The 15,492-nt window shown below is 34.2% G+C and overlaps 2 protein-coding genes across 3 annotated transcripts; one reads left to right on the top strand and one right to left on the bottom strand.

Annotated features, from left to right (window-relative positions):
• Positions 1 to 3,100: 3,100 nt before the first annotated feature.
• On the top strand, positions 3,101 to 10,884 carry LOC110801747 (zinc transporter 1). Of its 2 annotated transcripts, none has more exons than XM_022007158.2 (3): positions 3,101 to 3,899; positions 10,174 to 10,323; positions 10,501 to 10,884. In XM_022007158.2, the coding sequence occupies exons 1-3, from the start codon at positions 3,264 to 3,266 to the stop codon at positions 10,804 to 10,806; spliced, it is 1,092 nt and encodes a 363-aa protein (XP_021862850.2). In that variant the 5' UTR covers positions 3,101 to 3,263; the 3' UTR covers positions 10,807 to 10,884. The 2 variants fall into 2 exon arrangements, with proteins under 2 accessions (XP_021862850.2, XP_021862849.1); XM_022007157.2 differs by lacking the exon at positions 3,101 to 3,899 and adding an exon at positions 7,803 to 8,682.
• A 429-nt stretch (positions 10,885 to 11,313) lies between these two features.
• Positions 11,314 to 14,712, bottom strand: LOC110801734 (uncharacterized). Its single transcript, XM_022007145.2, has 4 exons — positions 14,521 to 14,712; positions 14,224 to 14,393; positions 11,915 to 12,404; positions 11,314 to 11,809 (listed from the first exon to the last, which is right to left on the bottom strand). Exons 1-4 carry the CDS (start codon positions 14,556 to 14,558, stop codon positions 11,641 to 11,643), a joined length of 867 nt encoding a protein of 288 aa, XP_021862837.1. The 5' UTR covers positions 14,559 to 14,712; the 3' UTR covers positions 11,314 to 11,640.
• Between the last annotated feature and the right edge of the window lie 780 nt (positions 14,713 to 15,492).

The raw sequence follows: 15,492 nt of genomic DNA, 5'->3' as shown, positions 1-15,492 counted from the left end.
GAAATAGAGGTCTCCTTAAATAAGATTATCAAAAGTAAAATTTATTTGAAATGGTTATCTTCATATTTTCAAAATGGTAAGGTAAGTATAGGAAATGGTTGTGAAAGAGTCGTTGGTTAATTTAAAGTCAGACCTTATAATGCATGAAATAACATAATATAGAGAAAAGGTCATGTGTGGCATTATTACGTTTGTTTCGTATATGTAATTGATTAAGACACTGTGTCGCCTTCGTGAAAGAGTCAATCGTTTAACCAGTTGTATATGACAAAGACATGTCTTCTGAACGGACAAAAAACACTAAATTATTCACATTGATTTTCTATTCTTTTTAGGATTCTGTATTATCATAAATTCGCACAGAACAAAAACAATAAGATGTTTATACATATGACATTATATATCGACATCAAAAGTTGACTTAGTGGAGATAAGTACAAAAATCAAGTAATTAGGAAGTTGTTTAGTGATGAAATGACGACATTCTGTGAACACTCTTTCACTTGTTTTGGCCAGTCAAACTACGAAATTTGGACCACTTATTTTATTCTAAATTTACATATTCTATGATTTCTTATTATTTTAATTTGTTAATATTAGAAAGTTTTTTCGTACCTTCTTGCTATCGTGATAAGTAGTATTATTTCCTTTTTTGGAAAGAAAATGAAATGAGATGTGAAAATTAGAGGAATACATTGAAATGTTAAGATGATTTTTGAGAAATAAAACCAGATCGATGTTAGCTAATTAATTAGACGGCTTAATGAATCTGTTGTTTAATTGAAATGACGACATTCTTTCAACAGGCGAATAAGTTCCAGAGTTTTGAGTTTTGCCGGCTTGATCGTGTACTTTCGCAATTAAATATTTCTACTTCCTCTGTCCCGGAATACTCGATCCAGTTTGATCGGCACAGAGTTTAAGGGACTTGAATTGACTTATTTAATTTAATAGGTAGTAGTTGATAGTGGGGTATTATTTTAATGTAGTTAGTGGGAAATGTGTGAAGGGGTGGGGTTGGGAGAGAATAGAGGTTGAATTTTTAATTATTTTTTGTATGGAGTAAGGGGTAGGTGGGTTAATAGGGGTGGAGTGAGAAATAATATAATATTGTTAGAATATTTCAATTTTTAGAAACAGGTCAAGTATTAAGGGACGACCCGATAAGGAAAACATGTCAAGTATTCCGGGACGGAGGGAGTACTTGTTACCAATTGCATGTTTGTTTAATGGTGATTGGAGCTTAACTTGTTTGGGCGGACCACGTGTTCGATCCCCGCAACGATAATTGAAAGGGGACTGGAACCTATCCAACCAGAACTCGTCCCGAACCCGGATTAACCATAAGGGTGAGCCGGGTGATAACAACAAAAAATATACGAAGATGACAATAGGTCGAATCGGACCGTGCTTTGTGCCTCGACCCTGAAGGGTCTTGACCCAAGCCAAACCCACTAGCTTAATACATGTCAGGCCGGGCCAAAAATATAAAATTTATGTTGCCCATACACGGCTTAAGCCCATTTAACGAGTTGTGTCATTTTGCTTAAATTTAATTTTATTCAATTTAATGTGCCTTTTCTAGAAATGCAGCCGTACGTAGCCCAGCCCACGACTTCGTACTCATGCCACACCGTTATTTTTTCGTACCGGGCCGAAAGGCACGGATCAACCCGACTGACTCGACTCAGTGCCATCTTTTTATTCGCATAGGTATGAGAAGTGGATCTTATGCAAGTAATGTATTACTCGTATGAACTGAAACTAGATCATCTGTTCGGGCTGTTCCAAAAATCGAAAATCTTACGAATGCGTACACAAAAATTGCATAATACTTCCTCCGTTTCAGAAAGTTCTTTACGCTTTGGAATACGTGTCCAAAATAAGAAAACCTTGACCTTAAATTCTCACTATTATATACGTCAAAACGTTACATGTAAGATTTTGTTAGATTGGTCTCGGTATGTATTTTCAGAATATCAAATTTTTATAATTTTTCCATATACAAAATTGGATATATTAGTAGTTAAATATTGCATTGAAGTCCGTGTAAATAGTAACTGTAAAGAACTTTCTGAAACAGAGATAATATGACAGGAATCATTGACAATCACTAGTCGTACGTCGATCGATCTGTTCATATTCGTTGGTGTACCGTGTACGTATGGACGACGGTAACATGGTGACACCGGCAAACTTTCTTTAATAAGTAAGCAACATTGCGCTGTACGGATTTCTTACTTTGTTAGACTATTACTCTGTAATCTGTATCATTTCTTGATCAAACTTGAAAATGGGTAAATAAATAAGGAGTATTCCGTAAAGTTACATACATACTCTCGTAATGTATTTTGGTTAAATATTGAGTTCAACAAGAATCTCGAATTTTAATTACTTCCGTATTCAAAATAGCAATCAAGGCATCACCCGAGTCACACATTAGTTTACCTTTAAATTCAATAGTTGAATCAATTACACACGGGATATATAATCACATAAAGAATTTAAGATAATCAGAGAATTTTCACCATATAACTAAAGCTACTCTGCATTTCTTTGTCTATTTACTCTCAAAATATACATAAAAGGAAAAAGAAATAGTTTTGGTTGTAACATGCACAAGGTATAATTAAACCTGATATTGGGAAGTTTATAGTGAGCTCACTCATTATCGACTCGCTCCAAGTTGACTCTTTTAATTATTACTTACTTGCTTAACAAAAAAAAAAAATTATAAGGTGACCGCCACTATTGACTTCAGCCCACGTCATATTGTCATTTATTTTAGTAAGTAAGAAGAAAGACCCTAGTGTATCAACATTTATTTCAGGTTAGACATTTATTGTACAATCAAGCTATGCAGGTCAACGCTTAAGCCAGTTCCAAGATTCTGACAGCTAAAGAGATTTGACCTAGAGATTACATCCTCACAGGCCATACACGATAAGTTCTCCGCCAACTTATGTTGATCCGCGCACATCAACATATGTGTTCCATTTATTTCTTTCAATGTCACACCTGAAGTATATATATATATCTTTATATGTACAAACTAAGATTAATTAAGCACTAATGCGACTTCTCAAAATGTTGTTGTTTGTTTAATCAATTAAACAAAACAGCTAGCTAATCATCTCTAACTATGTCTCTCTCTCTTCCAAAACCCAATATAAAAAGGGTGATGATAAATCATTTGAAATAGTACATACATACATACATAAGTTGACAATTATCACAACATAAAACCTCCATAATCAACAACAATGGCGTCAAAATCATCCTCAAACATCCCCCTCATCATCTTCTCCCTCCTCCTCCTCCTCTCCACCGCCGTCAACCTCGCCGCCGGCCACAGCACAGAAAAGAAAAAAGAATGCATTTGTTTAAGAGAAGACAAAGACGAACATGCAGGTGAAAAACTCGACAAAAACATCTTAAATTACAAAATTGGATCCATTTTTCTCATTTTAGCTGCAAGTGGTTTAGGAGTTTTTCTCCCCATCATCGGAAAAAACATCCCATCTCTCCACCCAGATAAAACTGGGTTTTTCCTGGTTAAGGCATTTGCGGCGGGGGTTATCCTTTGTACGGCGTTCATTCACATTTTACCAGAAGCTTTTTCGAACTTGACTAGCCCATGTCTAGGTGAAGATTCACCATGGGCTAGCTACCCTATTACTGGGTTAGCCGCCATGGGTGGTGCTATATTTACTTTGATGATGGACTCTTTTGCAACGAGGTATTTTCGTAATGCTCATGGTGGTGGTGGTGGTGGTGGTGGTGGTGGTGGTGCGGATGAGGAGGCTAAGGATGTACACCACCATGGTCATGGTGGTAGTACGGTTGTTCCGGTAGGGTTGAGTCAAGTGGACCTTATCAGATATAGGGTTACTTCACAGGTAAATATTTGTTTAACCTATACTCAAATTATATTAATAAGTCTATGGCAGTTCTTTAAATGTTGCGTTGTGTTTGACTTTTACGATCCCTAACACATGATTTTGATTCTTAATATATTAAATTATGTGTAAGTAAAATTATACAGGTAAATATTTGTTTAACCTCTACTCGGTCATATTAATAAGTTTAACGTTCGTTCTTTAAATATTGCATTATGTTTGACTTTTATGATCTTTAACACGTAACTTTGACTCTTAATATCTCGAATTATACATAAATTATACACAAGTAAAAGTTGTTATACAGGTAAATATTTTTTTAACCTCCACTCGATCATATTAATTTAATTAATAAGTTTATACTCTCCCCATTCTTTAAATATTACTCCCTCCGTTTCTTTTTGTTTGTTACGTATTCATTTTAAGGTGTTTCACAATGTTTGTTACGTGGGAGAATCTTTCCTTTTATAAACTTATTATGCTATCATTTTTTGTGCCAACTTTTAATTTTAATTGGTCTAATTTTTTCAACTCATTAAATTTCTTTACAATTTCCCGGCCAAGTATGTTAAGTTAGCAATCTTTGTGTTTTTCCATTATTGTTTCATTTTGATAAATAAAACAATCTTATTGGTTGTTGTAGTGATTAGTGGATTGAGATTTTCCTTTGGTTTACTTTTTTAATAAAAAAGAAAAAGATTTTTTGTTATACGTTAATAAACGTGCAAATGTCCAAACGTAACAAACAAAAAGAAACGGAGGGAGTACCCTATTTTGATTTTTACGATTTCCAACATATGAATTTGACTCTTAAAATCTCGAATTATGCATAATTCAAAATTATAAAATATTAATATCTGGGAAGTGTATATCAATACCAATCTAACAAAATTGCACTTGACCACATTTTTCTTATGTATAAATTATAAAAGATATCAAAAATTACAATATAAATAATGTGAAAATCAAAATGGTGCGATATGGAACGGAGGAAGTAATTAATTTCTTACTTTCTTTGATATAGTAATAAGTTTCATTATATAGGGTACAATTAGCAGAGTCCTATTTACTTTATTTCTAATCAGAGTCGGTTTTGACATTTAGCATAACAAAAGTTAATAAAATAGTATAACGTGCATATATGCAAGTAGATATAGTTTAAACGTATGTTCGTAAAAATTGTAATGCAAAGATTTATGTTTCCTGACAAGCCCATGAAATCATCGCAATTTGGATTATGCACCCGGGTGCACAGTGTTCATTGTGCACCCTTTTGAATATTTATTGAAAATTTAATTAACATTGAGAATGATTTCAATGTAAATGTACTAGTGAAATATTTAAACTACATGTTCTATGAATTTGAACTATATGTTCATTGGCTATATGTTCTTTGGCTATAAACAATATGTTCTTTGTATTTGAACTATATGTTCTTTGTAAAACAGGGTGCACAGTGAGCATTGTGCACCCGGGTGCATAAACCATATTTAATTGAACTCATCGTGAAGTATGTCCTGCACTCCTACAAATACAATACCTCATCCCCAAAGGCCCAAAAGCCCAAATTCATTAAAGTCCCCTTATGGTAGCCGGTAATTAATAAATCGTGGAAATGAGAATCAATCAAAATAAATTTTTGGCAAGAAAAATTATATCATAATGTACATAGTAATGAAACCTTAATTATCTCAAACATGATGTTTTCTTTTATAAATTTGCATTCGATCTCATACAATACCACATCCCAAATGGTAATAGATGGTAATGCAAATTTATGAAGAAAAAATCAATAATTTTGAGTGAATTAACATTATAGCACGTGAATGAATATTGATTTTCAATCCAAATTCATTCCCTAAGCGTTCTCATTCATTGGAACTAGCCTTGTTACGTTCCCGGAACACTAACCTAAAGGTGCAACCATCGAATGGCCAGGCGGGCCAAGGGCTACCCGACCTAGATGAAATCGTGAAGGCGGACCTTAATTTCTTAACTTAGACCATGTAAGAATTTGTTGTCGGTTTAAAAAAAAATCAACAAACACTAACTTAATATACGGAGTATTAAATAATCGACCTACCAACATCTATTATGTTTCAAATATACTCCGTATATAAAATAAGTGGGTGATGATTCAGATGATAGGTCAAGTCCACCAAAACACATCATCCAAATCACATCCGCATCCAATCACCCGCTTCATCCATTTAATTTGGATTTTCATTTACTTTATAAAGAATACACTACAGTGAGTGGGTGATCGGATTATTGGATAATCCACTACCTATTTCATCCCTGTTCCCTAAGTTTGTACCAAGGTCACAAGTCTACCTTGGAAAATTCACAAACCCACATGCAGTATACTTCGAGAATCATCTTGATTTCACATTACAATAATTTGTATCTTTAATAACGACGGGGCTAACAATCAATCAAAGACGGGAATAACCGTCGTAATTTTTTTTTACGGCGGGTTAACGACGGAATTTTCAATTAATGACGGCCCCCTTTTATAACGGGTTCGCGACAAAAAATCCCGTCATTAATCAACGATTATTGGCCTTTAGCGACGGAATTTTCCGTCGCTAATGGTAAAATTTGTTGTAGTGTCATGAACCAAATATTTTAGTTGAGTTTAAACTAAGGGATAAGTTTATTTATGATTAAGACACTTTTTGGTACTAGTATGGATTTTTAAAATTGTTAAACAAATACGTAGTAAAAGTTATAAAACCATAACTATACTCGTATACATTTTTTAAAATACTCGTATAGTTATGGTTTTATAAATTTTACTACGTATTTGTTTAACAATTTTAAAAATCCATACTAGTACCAAAAAGTGGATTAAACATAAATATACCAAAAAGGTATACGTATTTCCTTTTCTTCAAGTTTTTTAAAATAGATTACAAATTATACTCTGCAAAGGCAGTGATATCAAAGTCAAATTCGCATATTTTGGTATTTGGTAACAGATTAACCTCATGGTGAAGTGACTCTTTTCCTATCAAAAAAAAAAAAAGTCAAATTCAAGACTATTTTCTCCAAATATTATGTCATTCAAAGTAGACTTAATAGTTAAATTCAAACTAACATTTTATCGTTTTAATTATCACCAACATTTTATGGGCGAATAGTTTATTAATTGCCGGATCACATGTTATGTCAATCATCTACTGAGCGAATAGTTTATTAACTGTCAGATCTTATGTCACGTCAATCATCTCCTACTTAACTGATATTGATGTCACATTTAAATACTCCCTTTGTCCCTTAATGCTCACGCCGTTTTGACTTTTTGCACTATTCACATAATTCACTTAGACCATATTTTATTTATAATATATGAAAACAAATGTTAATATATAATACTCCGTATATGAAAACAAATGTTAATATATAATATAATACTCCGTAATATTTTATAAGTTTTCATAACATGTAGTTAAAGATATTGTTGGTCAAAATTGTGCATTGGCAAACATATCCAGTCAAAACGGTGCGAGTATTAAGGGACGGATGGAGTTAAGTGTCAGACGGTCGGTTAAAAGCGGAGTTCCTAGATGAACTTTTTCTTCATAAAATTAACTTTGTTTGGATAATTATTGGGAGATTTTGATTGATAAATTAAAAGAAAAATACAATAATAATATTTCAATTGTTTTAATTGGTGAAGAAATTCACAATTGTTAACAACATATAAACCGATATCATCCCCCCCCCCTAAAAGAAGGAAATCTTTTAATCACACATAATAAAAACATAATGTCGACATAATTTCATTGACTAGAAGAAAAAACAACAAATACCTACTTAATCAGTAGAATCTCGTTGATTAATGAATAAAAATGGCGACACTTTTGAAACATTATCAAATACTTGTTTCACACACCCACGCATACTCCTTCCCTACTCCTAGTAAAGCCGCTTATATCAAAATCTCTTTTTTTATGTCACTTTCACATTATTAACCATAAACCAAAAAAAAAGGAAAAAAAAGTGTTCAAGGATCATAAAAAGTTTAATCATCATCATCATAAACTAATGATTAAACTTTTTAATTTGATTCTTGACTAACTTTAAGGAAACATAAAAAAGAGTCGAGAATCCGAATCAAAGCTTAATTCAATCCGAAAAAATGTTACGTGGAAAAGGATGTTACTACTTAGTTTTATCCATCATTGTTCTACTAACACCAACCACCGCCGGTGTTGGTGATTGCGGTTGCGACCGTGACGGTTTATCGGCCGAAACCACAAACGCCGCCTTAAAGTACAAACTCGGTGCAATCGCCGCCATTCTGGTGGCGAGTGCACTCGGAGTTTGTCTCCCTATAATAGGCAAGAATTTCCCGGCGTTACACCCCGAGAGTAATTTATTCTTCCTAGTAAAGACTTTTGCGGCGGGGGTAATTTTGTCCACGGGTTTTATTCACGTGCTTCCCGACGCTTTTGAGAGTCTCACGAGCCCTTGCCTAAAGGAAAGCACGTGGGGGAAGTTTCCTTTTACGGGACTCGCCGCCATGGTGGGGGCGTTAGGGAGTTTGATGATCGACGCTTTTGCCACCGGACACTACCGTAGGGTTCATTTTGGGAAGCCGGTTGTGGTGGCGGAGGCGGCGGCGGTTAGCGGTGATGAGGAGATGGGTGGGGATCATGTTGGACATGTCCACCTTCATACTCATGCTACTCATGGTCATGCCCATGGTCCTGGTCCAAGTGCTACTCCTGAGGGGTTGAGTGAGTTAGATCGTATCAGATATAAGGTTACCTCACAGGTAAATATTTTACCTAAATTTTTTTTTTTTTTTTTTTGGAACTTTTAGCACGCGAATAAGATATCGGGGCAATATAAATTTTAAATGGGGGCGGTATTTGAACCTGAAATCTAAGTACACAACCTCTAAATTAGTATTAACCATGGCGAAGACCTTATTGGTAAATTATTTCGATTTATGTTATTTCCTCCGTTTTCTTCTCGTTGCAACGTTTCTATTTTGGAAGTTCTAGTTACAATTTTCCTATTTTGGTCATTTTAACCCACTTGTGTTTACCAAACAACCCTCATCCGTATTCAATAACCCACATTTCCCCCCTAATAATATCTAAAAATTGGGTTATGAATGTAATTTACTACCTGTCCACTTGAGTTGCAAAAACTGAGGTGATTGTTAAATGTTGCAGCTAAAATGGAACTGAGGAAGTAATTACAAATGAAGGTATTTTTTGTATTAAGTGTCAAATGGTCTGATGGGGACGAATTTATCTTTAACTCTATAAGGATTGTTTTTTTCCTACTAATAATTTTATAAGCACAATAGTTGAATTGAGAACACGAAAAACAGGATAGTACAACTATGAGTTTTGTGCACATGGTTGAGATTTGATGTAGACTAATTTAATCTAGAGTGGGTAGTTAGAAGTTTTAGTTACGTTATCTAACAGTTGATCCGTATTATAGTACTAATTTAGGGCAACTTGTTATCAAGAATAAAAACGAAATATCTCTAATTTCGGAGTATACAATATAGTCACATGTTAATGAACGTTTATGCATAATATGCCACATATTTCCTTCCTTCACATTCACACATTATACCTAGGAAATTATGACATTGGTGTGATATATTTTGTTAATTTGATCGTGTTATTGAGGAGTTTGCAATATACTACCTCCGTTTCAAAAAGATCTTTACAGTTACTATTTGTACGGACTCCAATGCAATATTTAACTACTAATATTTCCAATTTCGTATGTGAAAAAATTATAAAAAAATTGATATTCTGAAAATACATCCCGACACCAATCTAACAAGATCTTACAAGTAACGTTTTGATGTATATAATGGTGAAAATTTACGGTCAAAGTTTTTATCCTTTGGACACATTTTCCAAAGCGTAAAGAACTTTTTGAAACGGAGGAAGTATATTAGTATAAAATTTACTGACTCGTTAATTGTTACTTCATATATAATAAATTCTTTTGATGTTTGTATAATATATAATATACTTCGTATAATATATACGTAGTATGTCCTCAATTCTGTATAATAGGTAATACAAAATTTATAATAATATAATAAATATATAATAGGTAATACAAAATTTATAATAATATAATAAATATATATATATATATATTATATATATATATACTTCCTATTATATATTATATATTGTACAATTTAATTCAATATTGCATCATAAAAATATGATGTTGCAAACTTTCAATATCTAAATGTGTGCTATTGTTTAATATATTGATCCAGGTGTTGGAAATGGGTATCGTGGTCCATTCAGTAATCATTGGACTATCATTGGGTACTTCTCAAAGCCTAGATACCATCAAACCTCTTATGGCAGCTTTGTGTTTTCATCAATTCTTTGAGGGTGTTGGACTTGGTGGATGCATTGTGCAAGTACGTTTCTAATCTCTATTCTATAAAAAAAAACACTTGAATCTCAGTTGGAAAATTTATGCACTATTATGATCTTCGATCAATCACTTATTATGTACACTATTATGATCTTTAATCACTAATTACGCACTATTATGATATTTAATCACTAATTATGTACATTTGTTAATTATGCAGGCGGCTTTCAAGTCTGCGTCTACATTTTGCATGGCACTATTTTTCTCCCTGACAACTCCCGTTGGAATCGCTATCGGAATTGGAATCGCTAACGTTTACGACGATAGTAGTCCAACCGCGCTTATCGTTCAAGGTCTATTAGACGCAGTCGCGGCAGGAATCTTAATTTACATGGCACTTGTAGATCTTCTAGCACAAGACTTTATGAACCCTAAGGTGCAAAATAATAGTAGGCTTTTCTTTGGAGCAAATCTTACTTTGCTTCTTGGTGCTGGTTTTATGGCTGTATTGGCTATATGGGCTTGATTTATTATTTTCTTAACTGTTTTTTGGTGTGATTATATATTGATTTTTCCTCAATTTTTGCTTCTCTTATTATTATTAGTCAGTGTGGTGAACTTCACATTATTTTTTTTATTTTTTTTTGGCTATGAACTTCACATAATTTGTAAGTATCCATATGTTCATACAAGTATATGATAATATACTCCGTACAACATTCACACTATTGTTTGATGAAAAATGCTGACTAGCGCCTTAGAGCGCCAGTTAAGAAACAACTAATTTTTAGGCCCGGGCTACATTACTACATTTGCATTTTTTTTCCCACAATGGTAACATGAAACGTGTGACATGTGTCATGTCTTATTGGTAAAGACACAAGGTTGGTGGTTCAAAACTTCAAACCTCTTATACAAATCATATTTGACATTTTTAATGTATGATGAAAATCACATGAAGTGAATAACTCATAAGCAGAGCGCACGTGTCACATAAAATTCATTAGAAATGCAGGGAGTTGGCCTCAACATATCAACCTCAATAAGAACACTCTGAAATGCAAATCTGTGCAATAATTTGTTAAGAGTTCAAACTTTGCGACTTTTTTTTATCAGAAAATAAAGGTTTTCAAGCATTTGCTTTACATCTTATAGACTCTGTCTATGACTCTACCTTACAGAACAATATCTTTACACCCTCTTCTGCAGAAACTGTATACAGATCTGAAACTGTCACCTGTTACCAGACTTGGTGACAGAAAATTTTCTAAGTACAACCTAACTGTAATTCATTACCTATTACTCAGTCATATTCACATCAGAAAGTCAGTGTTCTGCACAAATTTGCACCAATTCTCACTCAAACAGTTGCCAAGGCTTTGGTAGAGACATAAACTGGACCTTTTTTCAACTTTTTCCGAACAGAAAACTGATGAATAACATCTTGAATACCAGAAAATGCAATTAAGAAGTCCGCTGCATCGGCCTGGTTCAGCACCTTCTTCATGATAAGCTCCAACACTTTGTTCCTGCAACATTTCAACAAAACATTGTAATGATGTTTGTATTGCAGCTACTATTCAATTGATTCTTCTACTTTTGACAGAAATAAAAAAGTTCAAAAAAGAATTAACCTTAGTTGTTGAGCCTTGGTTATCACTACCCTTATCTTATTGAGCTGAGATTGAACACAGCCCATCGGGCCCATGAATGAGGTACTAGTGGGCCTAGTGGGCTTGTTAGTTTGCACGAACGGAAGATGGAGGATACACGTGGCTTGAATCTCGGCCATCTCTTCGTCGATAATAGCCTCCTCAATACGAGTTTCACGAATGAGCTGTGATACGATCCTACCAATCTCAGCTGATCTTGTCTCGGATCTAAGAAGTTCGAGGATGGCAGACGGTCTCCAATCCCCTAGCCAGCCGACTGCAACCATTTCGATTGGTGGGGTCCATATGGGTGCGAGTAGTTGGGAAACATCCTCGACTTTGGTGGGGATCATGGCTTGATCAGAGTGCTTGAATTGTTTACCAATTAGATCATCTAAAGCCCATCCTGCTTTCAGCTGCTTCCTTATAGTTGCTGCCTTATTCTTCTGTTCTGACCTTCCTGAGTGTTCACCTGATAACCAAGTGTTATTCATTAGCATGAAAATTCTTACATCTTTACTAATGACATCCTAACCATCCATTTAGTCAACAAGAGAAATTTCAATTATTTGTCCTGATTTGGAAAACTACATCAACAATGATTTAGCTTGGATAATTAGAAATTAATAAGCATAACGGGTTTGGCTAGATTCATCATTCAATAACCATGGCTTAAATTCATGAACACTGCAAGAAAATTCTTACATGTTTACTAATGACATCCTAAAGATCCATTTAGTCAACAAGACTTAAAATGGATACACCTAGATTTGTCCTGATTTGGAAAACTACATCAATAATGATTTAGATTGGATAATTAGAAATTAATAAGCATAACGGGGTTTTGATTTCTTGTCAAGACTTAAAAATGAGACACCTAGATTCATCATTCAATAACCATGGCTGAAGTTCCTCCTGCTTAAGTTCATGAACACTGCAAGTCCCTGCTTTGAAACAGCATCATTTCTTAAGAATGTAGGACATGTGTGGGGTTGAAGCTATGGGCGTTTGGTATGTGGGAATGTGAAAATAGGGGAATTAAGAGTGGGAAATGGATTGCGAATTGTTATTGGGGAATTCGTAAAAATATCGATAATCCCTTGTTTGGTATGTTGGAGGGAATCAGTTGGGAATAAATATAAATTTACAAAAATATCCTTATTTACTCATCGTCTCCTCCTTTTTCATTAATGACAATATTGTCATTTTACAATTTTCACAACTCCCGCTCTCAACTCCCACCCTCTCCCCTAGGTAATAAAACCAAGGGAATTGATGGTTTTATTTCCCATTCCCACTAAACAAACAAGGGAATTAAACTAAACGGAAATAACAATTCCATTCCCTACAACATTTCCCACTAAACAAACACCCCATGAAAGGCAACAAGGGTTTGCTCAAGGTACGCATGGTATCATCTCCATACAATGTACTGTATAGAGTCTTCATACAAGAAGGGCACAATGGCACATATTCAGTATTTTATTGGTATTTTATAGAGCCATGATGGAAATCATTGTAGGAAACATGTTTGTTAAAGGCGATTCACTATCTATTAAACATCCATATAGAACACTTCATGTCAAACTACACCCATATTTTACAACGCCGTCAAATTATCACCTCATTCAAAACAGACCATGTACAGAATCAAGCGTGTCACTGTCAATGAAACATAGTAGGAATTTAAGTAGTTTTTATCAAGGACATGTATAGAATCTTTGTACAACTTTTGAGTAATACAACGAAGCAGAAAATCGCATCATGAAGAGCATCAGCATCAACATCAACAACCTCATTGGTGCAACAACAAGCAACAGAAAGTTTTACAGTCAAGAAACTGTTGCTACACATTCTGCCTCCCCTACAGAAACAACTATCAACCACAATTCTCCATGAATAAACCCTAATTGAAACCCATCTTAAATCATGCAGCAGTAATCAAATTATGCTTTGTTTAGCAAGTTACCAAAACTTAAAGACATTGCCGTCTATTCCTTTCACAATCATATACTTTTGGAAACGGCTGTAGGATGGTGAATCTTGTTTCTTGAGCAATTTTTGGCCACCCCAGTAAAAATTAGCAATCATGATTAAATCAAAGCTAGTGATACTAACTTCAGCTCAAGAATTTAAACTCCCAAAATGCAGGGAAATCAAAGAATAATCAGCAAATTTTCCAGAAATTGGGATTAATCAAAATTAAACAAAGAAATTTCAACAAACCAATTCAACTAATTTGCAAAGTACCTAAGCAACCAGAGAATTTGAAGAGAGGAGAGAGAAAGTACTTTTGTTAGAATGGCGCCGGTGAGAATAAAAGGTAATGCAACGAACTTTAGCATTTGAATCGTCGTCGTCATCAATGGTGTTGCGAATAGCTTTGTGAAACTTCATAAACACATCATCATCATCTTCCTCTTCTTTGTAGTTTGATTCATCGTAATCATCGCCATTTTTGCTAAAACCCCATTAATCAAAATCAATTAATCAAAGATTTAACCAGTGAAAATGAAAATTGAAAAATTAAGATGTGGGGTCGATTTAATTTCTGCAAAAAAATGTGTAAAGTGAGTAAGAACACTTACATTGGGGGTTGAGTTGAAGATCTTGAAGTTCTACTCATCTTGATTTTTGAGATTATGGTTGAAGATGGAGTTAATTCGACAAATTGTTATTAATCGTTTTTTGATGCTGAAATTATTGTTACTCGTTGTTTAGGTGAATATTGAAGGTTGCAACTGGAGAGTGGAGAGGGCGTTTATAGTTATTGAAATATTGAGGAATCAGGAATTCAGGATTGAACCGTTCCGAGTTAATCTCAGTGATTGGGAAATTTTCCAATCAAATGGCATTTTTGTAAATAATTGATGATTTTATTACGAAAATGCCATTAAATGTGGGTGACATGTCATCAAATATGAGCCACATGTACGGTCATAATTGTATTTTCATAATACATCAACAATTATACAATATACAGTCAACAGCTCATAATATACAATAAACTTCTATTAATAATCAATCCACAACTATAAATATACAGTCAACCACTTATCAATAAACAATATTACATTTTAGCAATCCATCAACAATCATAAAATATACAGTCAACGATAAGTGTTATACAATCAACACCGAGTAATATGCAGTCAATAACTACAAATATACAGTCAACCCCTAACATTATACCTACTACGATCCAACTACGATTTTCAAGCAAAATATTTACGAAAATGCCATTTGATTGGAAATTTTTTCCAATCACTGAGATTAACTCGGAATTTCTCTTCAGGATTATGGTTTTCTTATACTTCGTAGGTTGGGAATTAGACCGTTACAAGATTACAAATAGGAAGAACATTGAAAAACGAGGAAGTAATAGACTAGAGCTAACATTTGAAAGTTTTGTACACAACTTTCTACTAAGTTTGTTCTCCTCGGATGATACGATGCCCCTTGCTTTACAGAGATTGTTATGACTTATGAACTGATTAAATGACTCGATTTCCCACCGGAACGCCGCCGAGAACGAGGCGCAGATCTATCAGCGCATCCGT

The sequence above is a fragment of the Spinacia oleracea genome, chromosome 4, assembly GCF_020520425.1.
Source record: "Spinacia oleracea cultivar Varoflay chromosome 4, BTI_SOV_V1, whole genome shotgun sequence".
NCBI lineage: Eukaryota > Viridiplantae > Streptophyta > Magnoliopsida > Caryophyllales > Amaranthaceae > Spinacia > Spinacia oleracea.
Note: the sequence above shows the minus strand (reverse complement) of the source record. Positions and strands in the feature narration are given on the sequence as shown.

Coding starts and splice junctions, on each gene's coding strand:
- LOC110801747 (XM_022007157.2), top strand. CDS start 8,044: ATGTTACGTGGAAAAGGATGTTACTACTTAGTTTTATCCATCATTGTT. Junction 8,683..10,173: donor GATATAAGGTTACCTCACAG/GTAAATATTTTA, acceptor ATATTGATCCAG/GTGTTGGAAATGGGTATCGT. Junction 10,324..10,500: donor TTGGTGGATGCATTGTGCAA/GTACGTTTCTAA, acceptor TTAATTATGCAG/GCGGCTTTCAAGTCTGCGTC.
- LOC110801734 (XM_022007145.2), bottom strand. CDS start 14,558: ATGAGTAGAACTTCAAGATCTTCAACTCAACCCCCAAT. Junction 14,394..14,520: donor TCTTCAACTCAACCCCCAAT/GTAAGTGTTCTT, acceptor ATGGGGTTTTAG/CAAAAATGGCGATGATTACG. Junction 12,405..14,223: donor CCGGCGCCATTCTAACAAAA/GTACTTTCTCTC, acceptor CTTGGTTATCAG/GTGAACACTCAGGAAGGTCA.